The 9,834-nt window shown below is 33.2% G+C and overlaps 1 protein-coding gene across 1 annotated transcript; it reads right to left on the bottom strand.

Moving 5' to 3' along the window:
- Positions 1-5,748: 5,748 nt before the first annotated feature.
- Positions 5,749-9,464, bottom strand: LOC112283195 (uncharacterized). The gene is made up of 4 exons (XM_024521620.3): positions 8,632-9,464; positions 7,706-8,482; positions 7,307-7,573; positions 5,749-7,158 (listed from the first exon to the last, which is right to left on the bottom strand). The coding sequence occupies exons 1-4, from the start codon at positions 8,710-8,712 to the stop codon at positions 6,163-6,165; spliced, it is 2,121 nt and encodes a 706-aa protein (XP_024377388.1). The 5' UTR covers positions 8,713-9,464; the 3' UTR covers positions 5,749-6,162.
- Positions 9,465-9,834: the final 370 nt, after the last annotated feature.

The following is a 9,834-nucleotide window of genomic DNA, read 5'->3' as shown; positions in this document are numbered from 1 at the left end:
GGTACAAGTTGGACATATAATGCACATATAGAAAGTTTTTTTTACAAATTACATATGTGTCTTGTAAGTTAGACTTATGTCAAAGGTCATGTAAAACATCACCATATATCTTGTAGTTAAATAATATCTATAGAAGTAAGAATGAAGCCATCTTCATTCTTGTCAATTTCTTTCTTATTTTTAGTCTATTTTCAAGAGTCTATAGATTTAAATTGGCTATTTATTTCTTTTTTGTCATCTTATTTTAAGAAATAATTCTCTTATTTTTTTATTTTTTTGAATTTTTGTCTCCAATAAATTGACAAGAATATATTAATAATATTAGATTTTTTTTAATTGAGAATAGATTATTCCTTGATTTTATAAGATATAAGCATATTATAAGTTTTAGATTATCTACTTCTAAAATAATATTATTTCAAATAATTATTTTTATTTTCAAGTCTTATCTTTTTTTAATCTTGCATGATATTAAATATTATATTTTTTTTATTATGTTTATTATTACAAATATTATTAAAATAAAGAGTTCAAAAATAAAAATACAAGAGAAAATTAAGAAGTTAATGCTTGTAATGCATCAATTCAATTTATTATTACAAAGAGCAATAATATTGGTAAGAAGTAAAGATATAGCAAAGATTAGAGCTCCTTTAACATCTACATCAAATTATATTACTATCGAAGATAAGAATTCAATGAATGTAAATAAATAAGTGAAACATATCATAAAAATATATATATATATATATATATATATATATATATATATATATATAATGAAATTAAAATAGCTATTGCCAAAAGACAAGAAAATTAAAGGCTCTTAAAACTAAACTAGAAGCAAGACAAGAATTGACTAGAGTGAAGAAAGCTTTGTTCTTGCTTCTATATATACTATCTAATTAGGAGATATATGTTAACATTCTATAGGACATTCAATATGTGTCCAACTCATAAAACATATACTTAACTTATAAGACAAGTTTCTTATATGTATGCCAAATATCCAACTTATACTACAAGCCACCAATATGTGCAAAATGTGGCCAACTTGTTAGTCAAGTTTTCAACCTACCAATCACTTATAAACACCTATAAAGACAAAAGTCACATCTATGAAACTTTTCTATAAAACATTATTAAATTTATTTATATTTATATATTTCTACTTATTTATATTATTTAAATGATTAATAGAGTAAATATGGATGACCATCATATTATTTCTTCTTTTTAATGACAAATTCTATAAAGAGCAATGATCACATGTTAAAAAAGTCTAAGATGTATAGAACTATATTTGCTATATACTTGGATCTTTATTTTTTTTAAAGAAAATTGATAAGATCTCTTAGTTATTAATAATATTTTATATTAGAATATAAAAACCATCTTGATATTTAATCATTATTGAGACCTACATAACTTCTTTCAAATAAATATTTGGAACACCATTATAAGTAGTTTCTATTTTTAATAAGATTATCAAACATTGAAAGTTTCTTCTAAAATTGTGATATCAAAATCATTGAATCTTGCTATTTATTTGAAAAATAAGTATTGTTCTTAAAGATTTTTATCTTTATTATATTATTTTGCAAGGTTGTGATAATTATAATCTTCATTAAACCTCATTTTCTTTATAACAAGGAATTATTTGGCTTTTCATCTTGGTTTTGATGGATGACATTAATGAAAAGAATTAACCTCTTTCTTATATTTACAAGATTATTAATTGGTTTTTTTGTATATTCCTTAATATCATATCTATATTAATGAATAATATATTCCAACCTAAGCCAACATTTTCTTAAATCTAAAACTTCTTGAATTTTAAACTTTTGATTATTATCCACTTTTATATGCCAAAATAACATTTATCTTCTTTTCAAGGTATCCAATAAACTTATATGGCTCAAAAAGTGACATATAGAATATAAAATACATCTTCATAGACTTTGATAGGTATAATTAATAAGTAACTACATTGATTTATTTAAAAATAAGAAATGGTCAAAGTCTCTAGTAATCCAATTTGTTATAAGAGCAATTAGTTCTAATATTATAATAAAATAATTATACCTTATCACCAACATGGAATAAAGATTGTTTCTTATTATAGACATCCACATTAATTTTATGTTGTTCTTGAGCTTCTTTTACTTGTGCTTTTATTATTACATATAGGTGTAATAGATAATTTGTTAGTTTTTTTATTGTAGGATTATTAATTTTTGAGAAAATAAAAATATTAAATTATAAATAATAAATTATCAAGAAGACGATTAGAAAACCCTCTTGTCATTGGTAGAGTTTGCTTATAATAATACAATGCATTCTTCTACACAATAAATATATATATATATATTTTTTATCAATTATGGTTACCATCCACGATTTGATGCTTTTGACTTTTCAAAAGTTGATAATCATATGGCAGAAGGTTTGGCAAATTGTTTGTTAGAGCTATATACAACAATGAAGGTGCAATTAAAGGAAGCTCAAGAATGACAAAAAATCAACGTAGATGTCTATCAAAAGGAACAACCACAATTCAATGTAGGTGACAAGGTATGGTTGTTTCATCATAATATTAAGACTACTCGTCCTTGTGATAAGTTAGATTAGTGAAGGCTTAAACCTTTTCTTCTTTGTGGACAAATCAATCCAATTGCTTATTGATTACATCTATTGGAGGAAATGAAGATCCATCTTATCTTTTACGTATCTCTTCTTAAACCATACAAGACTATGAACATATCAAGAAGAAAACAAGCTCCACTTTTTCTTATAGAAGTCGATGATAATGAAGAGTTTGAATTAGAAGAAATTTTAGACTCAAGGTGGTACCAAATAAATTAGAATATCTTTTTCATTGGCGCGGATATGATATTAGTAAACTCACATGGGAGTTAATAAAGAATCTTGCAAATAAAACAAAGGCAATGGAGGCTTTTCATCAACAACATCCATTTAAATCAAGAGGAAGAATAATAAGTCTTTGCTTTAAAAGAAAGAAGGTCCAGAAAAGATTACATTCTATCTTGTATATTTTTTTGTAGCTTTTATATATTTGTAACGTTAAAAAGATGAAAAATCAACAAGCAATAAATTTAATTGAAGAACTTTCATTTGCAGACTTATCAGATGAGACATTGCGATTGTGACAACTTTTAAGATGACAAATTTGAAATGAAGATCCTCAAGGACAACATGTCTTTTCTTAAATAGATGACAAAATACAATGTGTCTGATATCACGACCTTGAAAGAGACTTCCAATGTTTGGTGTTTTATTAGAAGTAGAAACAATTCCTGATGATGTTTCAAATATTTTATTTGAAGGAAGTTACAAAGGCCTCAACAATGACTAAATAAGAGAGTGGTCTTCTTACACTGATATGGGACACTATCGATGGCTGAGAAGGTCTATCAACTATCTTCAAAGAAAATAAAGATCGAAAGATGTAGCAGATACAATTCACCATATCTTAAATTTCTTCAACATATGAAGACCGCTCTTCATGGAACTCGTCTCTAGAAGAGAGGGCAATGTCATGGACATATACATGTAAAGCAATAATTACCTATATGATTTAGATAATAATAGATAAAAGTAGGCTAATTCCATAATATCTTCTATAAAAACTTTCTAAAAGCTCTATAGATATTGCTTTGACTTTATAGGTATTTTTAATTGACTTTTTAGATTAGAAACGTGGTCGACAAGTTGGCCATGTGCCACACATGTTAGTAGCTTAAAGAACAAGCTAATTATATGACCCACATGTAGAAAACTTGCCTTATAAGCTAAGGCATGTGTCTTGTAAAGCCAACACATATTAGAAGTCCTTAGAACATCACCATGTAGCTCCTAGTTAGATAGTATATATAGAGACAAGAGTGAAGCTCTCTTCACTCTTATCAATTCTTTTCTTGCTTTTAGTCTAGATTAAGAGTTTTTAATTTTTTAGTTTTTTTTTTTTTTTTTTTTTTTTTTTTTTTTTTTTGGAAATAGCCATTCTAATTTCTTTTTAATATATATACGACTTTATTGCTATTTTATCACTTTTCTTTTGACACAAATTTTTCAAGTTTATGCATCTTCTTCCAAATTATGTCCTTGACACATAAAAGTTATTTTTAAAGCTTCAAATGATGCTTTTGTTACTTTAATCCACTCAAGTTTGTCATTACAAGTCAAATATGTAAGTGGAGCTATAACTTAAGAAAAATTTGTGATGAAGATTTAATAGTAATTGACAAATCTCAAAAAATATTAAATAACTTTTATTATTTTTAGAATCTTTTAATTTATGATAGATTGAATATTTTTAAAATCCATCATAAGATTACCATTTATAATGATATATCTTAAGAAGTCAACTTAAATAGTGTGAAATACAATTTTTTTTATTTTTTATTTTTTTATTTTTTATCTTGGAATAGAATCCTACATCTTTTAATTTTTATAATATATAACAAACATGAAGTTCAAATTCTTTTATATTCATAGACTAGAAAAATATTACAAAAAAAATAATAGATAATAAAATCATCTAAAATCTCTCAAAAGATATCATTCATAAGATGTTGAAAAGCAATTTATAGAATTGTGAGTAAAAAATGCATGACATTATATTTAAAATGTATATTCCTAGTTTGAAATGATGTCATCTATTCATCTCATTTTTTGATGCATATTAGGTTGTATATTCTTTGTAGATTTATTTTTGTATAGATCTTAGTTTATTTCAATTTATTGAAAAATCCAAATATTAAAGGTAGATGATACCTATTCTTTAAGATAATCTTATTGAGTATTTGATAATTTACATACATCCAAAATGATCAATCTTTTTTTTTACAAATAAGATAGAAGCTCATGCTAGAGATTTTAAATGACATATAAAATTCTTGGCTAAGTTCTCATTAATGTACTCCTTGAATTCAACCAATTTATTTTGTGATAAATCATAGATTGGTCCAAATAGCAATTGATATTTTTTTTTGAAGATAAATTAAACAATCATAGAGAAAATAATCTAAAAAAATATTTACATTTTTTTTTCAAAAATATCTTGATAATCTTAATACTTGCTTAGAATTCCACTTGAAGTATTTTCACCATTAGAATTAGGTGTGGTATAAATAACATAAGATGATTATTCTTTTGCACTATGCAAAATAGTTCTTATATCTACAAATAAAGATTTGGTTGCATTAAACTTATAACCTTTTACTTGATTAATAAAACTCTAAATTATACACTAGAAATAATCAAGAATATATAAATTCTAATTATAAGTCTTATTAATAGGTCTTAATTGGTATAACTACCAAAAATATAATTTTTAGTTATTTACTATTCTAAATTAGCTAAATTTGGCAACATTGATAGAAGACTAAAGATATAGATATTATCTTGCGAGATGGAGAATACAAAAGAGAATTGAACACAATTTTACTTTAGATTTGTGAGCACATGTTTAACATCACATGTAAATATGTTTATAGTTGATTGAATGAAAAGAAAAATAATGAAGTATTATACTTGATTGTTTTTATCTATTCAGTGCTCATCATTAGTATTGTCAATCGAATTAAGATCATGCAAGAAAGTCCCATTGGTAATAATATTTTGAAAAATACACACAAACATGTACATGTAGATATGTATGTATGTATATATATATATATATATATATATATATATTACATTGGCCATATTTATTTTGATTAGTGGTGGAAGCAAAATGTTGTATTCTATCATTAGACGTCAAATTGGCATCAGATGACAGAGTTTTCAGGTTTTTCCAACTATGCAGTAGAAATTATGGAAATGATATCCGATCGCTATGTAGCATGCCAATTTCAGAGCTTATACGCAACTTCAGTATCTGCCGCTGATCACAGAAACAACTGGTGGTGAGCAGTTGTGTTGTAGTGAATTGTCCCTAAACATATGTGGACCAAGAGCTCTTTGTACATAACTGTTCTATCAACAATGTGTGCAGCACACAACTTGCCAGAATGTCAGAAGTAGTAGATGTCGAGAGTCGTTCCCAGAGAATTCTGAACATTTTCAGCGGATCAAACCAGCGTGGGTAGACGCAGAATGTTAAATATACTGAGCTAACAGGATCAATATATCTATACATTATTGCAAGAGATTACTTTCCTCAATGAAGCCCATAGCTTCAGTTGTTAAATACTCCTCATCTCTGAATCTAGATAAGAACTGCAGAAGTCTGTACACGTCGGAGAAATTCGAAACAGCTCCAAATGAAGCTCTCACAGCCATAAACCCCCAATTCCCCTCAAAGATGCCGACATCCTTCGGCCTTTCATTCGGTTTGTCTCCCAACAGATACGATAATCCGGGGTTGTTGAAGTTGCCAATGGCTAGTTTAATGTTACACCTCGCAGCAAGTTTGAGAACGATGTGGGGTGGAAGAGTTGTACCTGAGAGGTCAATAACGTTGAACGTAACAATGCTTCCTTGGCCCTCGTTAGCATGAGAGCCATAAACTCGTAGGAGGTAGCGAGAGTCATCATTTTTGTGCCTAAGGGTGCACAACCGCTGCACCAGCCATTGCATCAATGAACTCACACGCTTCTGGATAGCGGATAAACCGATCCGTTCGAGCTGGATGAATCCGAGGTTCAAAGCTGCAAACTGGAGGAGGTTCATGGTGTTATCGGTTGGGCACAAGATGTGACAGTGTTCGCCTTCATCCGCTGCCATGTTTCGGATGAACTGGACCGCTTCTGAGGGTAATGCTCGAACACAAAAAGACTCCCTTCGAACAAGGAGAAAGCCCATTCCGGAGGGGTAGCCGAATATGTGTTGAAAGGAGCCCACAATGAAGTCTGGCTGATAGGTAGATAGATCTAAATGATTCGACGGAAGGTTTGTTGTGACATCTAGGCAAACGTTCCATTTGTTTTGCTGTGCCTCTGCTATCCATTTCAGAGAATGCTTTATTCCAGAGACGTTCGATTGAGCGGGGTAGATGAAGAGGCCAACATTGCTCGCATTTCGCTTTGTTTGGCGGCGCAAGAGTTTGTGAAGTTCGTCGCTTTGAATACAGAGCTCCTCCGTGACTGGCGACAGGACAGACCTTCCACCGGCTCTGTGTGCTGATTGCATTACCTAGAACAGAGGAAGTATACGTACAGGTCGATCAGTGTGAAGATTCTTTTTAGAGTTCCACTGTCGACAAGATGTGAATTACCAATTGAATGAAGACTACAAAAATATACAAAAGAAAAGTTTTCGAAGTTAATGTAATTTCGCTTACTTGACGGACGGCAACATGATTATCTTGACAGACAAGAAGAGGAGTGCCTTTTCGAAAAGGGAAGGACTCCGCAAGAACCCGGAAGCTCTGTTGAAACCCGGCTGTAAATATGATAGAATAGTTACTTGAAGTGGTGTTAAGCATACTAAGAAGCCGGTGCTGGGTTTCAGAAACGTGGGAGAAGAGAGGATTGTCTAAAGATGACGACACGGATGTGTAACTAAGGCAAGGTCCTTCTGCCAAAATGATCCTTGAATGTTCTTCGACCTGATAATAAAATGAATTAGGACATAAGCGCTACATTTCTAGAAACTCAACAATGTTCAACAGCAAGGACAAGCAAATTGTATCAGAACTTTCTACAATTGCAGACATGAACAGTTTCAGTGATGAATGCACCTGAAACTTGGAGAACAGGGGACAACTTGCATAATCGAGATACACAAGATTTTGAAGCTGCAACTTAGGGTACTGGTCCTGTCGCACATTGTCGACGTGCAGATTATCGAAGTATCCTTCAAACTCCTCTAAAAATTCATCCTCAGCATCGTCGTAAGGGGGCAACACGGCTGAGCCGACGTCGATCTCTTCCTCCAGCATCGATGACGCCGTCCAGCTCCTCGCCCCTTTATCCAATTCCTTCGGGTCCCTGTCTCGCTTAGAACTTGCCTCCCAGGTTCCGTGTTCCTCAATATTGAAGCTTACTCTTTCACCGATCGGTAAGATGCTGAAATTGTCCACATGTAGAGAGCCCCCTAACTTTTTATTTCCCATATCGACGCTCCTTCTCCCATTCTCAATCTGTTTACTGAAACCATGAACTAAGGGAGATTTCTTCGACCCGCGAGAATCAGTGAGAGGAGAGTAGTCACTATCGCTCATGAAGTAGCTCTCAGTTGACCTTCGACCGAGACAATGTGCACTGAAAACTGGGGGAGAAATGGGAAATAGGCTTTCTGCAAAGGACACATTGTCATCGATGTCGGAGTCGGAATTCACGTACAGAGGTGTAACACATGGGATTTCATAATTTTCTGAAGCCAATGAAAGTGATTTTTGGTGAATACAAGCATCGGGCGGAGATCTTGACGCCCGTAGAGAATTCCGCGATGGAAGTTTGCCAAAACTGCGATTGTAGCTGCCATTCTCATTATCGTCATGACTGTCGTGATCTCCCTGTCCAAATTAAAACTCCAAGGCATGAGAACACACGACACAGTCCCCTGAGTAAAAACAGCCCTCTCTGTTCTCACGAAGCCTTTAGAATGAGTGTACTAGAATTCATGAATCTACGGCAGGGTAATACGAGGTTGAGAGTCAAATACCTGAGGAGAGAGTCGAGAGGAATTTCTAGAACCCTCATGTGGCCGGGATTTCGACAGCCTCGTAAACATTGCGCTCGTCATAAAAAACCTCCGTGGTCCTGTTTTCTTACATCTAGAACTTTCGTCTAACAGCTTAGACTCTGGGGATTGCTTCTGAAAAGTAGCAAACTAGATACACCGTACGCTCAATTCCTAGTAGAATGTAATTCATATTTTCAGCTGAGCGTGCAGAGTGCGCCTCTTCTGATTTCTCAAGCAGACGACTTATTAAAACAGGATGTCCAACGTTTCGAACATTTGCACTAAAAGTTCGCAAACGCTTTTAAAAAATAAAAATATACAGCATTTACAGTCTACTGTGAAGTTTCTGCCACTTCGAACAGAACAAAATGTGCTACCTAAACCACCTCCATTCCTCGACGACAGGTACACATCACAACAGACACAGCCGCAGCCATTCCCCAAACCGACATTGAGCAGTTACTAGGCCGAGCCTAGAACAAGCAATATTGCAACCATCGCTACGTAGCCCACAGAAACACCATGACATTCAATATATGCGTGAATGTGCCATACGGCCAAGTATGATGAAAGATCTAAAGTACTTCGAAGCGAAACCATACAGAGATTCTTCAAGACCCGCGCCAACCCAGGCTCGAAAACCACTTCTCAAGCTAACATGCCACCACCACAGCAATGCTCTATAAGCAGCAATCATTCCTCGATCTCCCAGTGATTTCAAGTAAAAAAAAAGGTTATGGCACTCCAGTCCAGCTTATGCGATTGAAGGTGCCGACAGGAGGAGAAAGCAGCACAACCTTGTCGTCTTTACCAACTCGCCAGATGCGTGGCCCTCGTCACTCTTGCCACTTTTATCACTAAAATTAAGAGCCCGCAGCGGCTAGACTCAACAGCCACAACTGGCTACTGCGACGCAGGAATGTAGCCATGGATGAAATAATCAGGAGAAAGGCCTGGGGTGTATTCCGCCGCCAGCATTCATCTCAATACCAGTCGTTTATGCGCAAAATGAGGATACGCGCGAAGCGCGAGGCATGGGTGCGGAGGAGAATGGCCAACAAGCAAGATTATAGTGCTTCAGCGTGGACGTGCGTTATGTGGATTAGGTCGCAAGGAGTGCGATGGGATTTGCGTCTCAGCGTGGGCCCCGATCATTGGCTTCCTCTGCTACTTGGCCGGGGA

Source organism: Physcomitrium patens, chromosome 6, assembly GCF_059467195.1.
Source record: "Physcomitrium patens ecotype Gransden chromosome 6, ASM5946719v1, whole genome shotgun sequence".
Taxonomy (NCBI): domain Eukaryota; kingdom Viridiplantae; phylum Streptophyta; class Bryopsida; order Funariales; family Funariaceae; genus Physcomitrium; species Physcomitrium patens.
The sequence above is the reverse complement of the archived record's forward strand: the minus strand, read 5'-3'. Positions and strand labels throughout refer to the sequence as shown.

Bases quoted from the DNA above. Each gene is read 5' to 3' on its own strand.
- LOC112283195 (XM_024521620.3), bottom strand. From the start codon at position 8,712: ATGACGAGCGCAATGTTTACGAGGCTGTCGAAATCCCGGCCACATGAG. The intron at 8,483-8,631 runs GTATTTGACTCT...TAATTTGGACAG, and splicing joins CCTCTCGACTCTCTCCTCAG to GGAGATCACGACAGTCATGA. The intron at 7,159-7,306 runs GTAAGCGAAATT...CCTCTGTTCTAG, and splicing joins ATCATGTTGCCGTCCGTCAA to GTAATGCAATCAGCACACAG.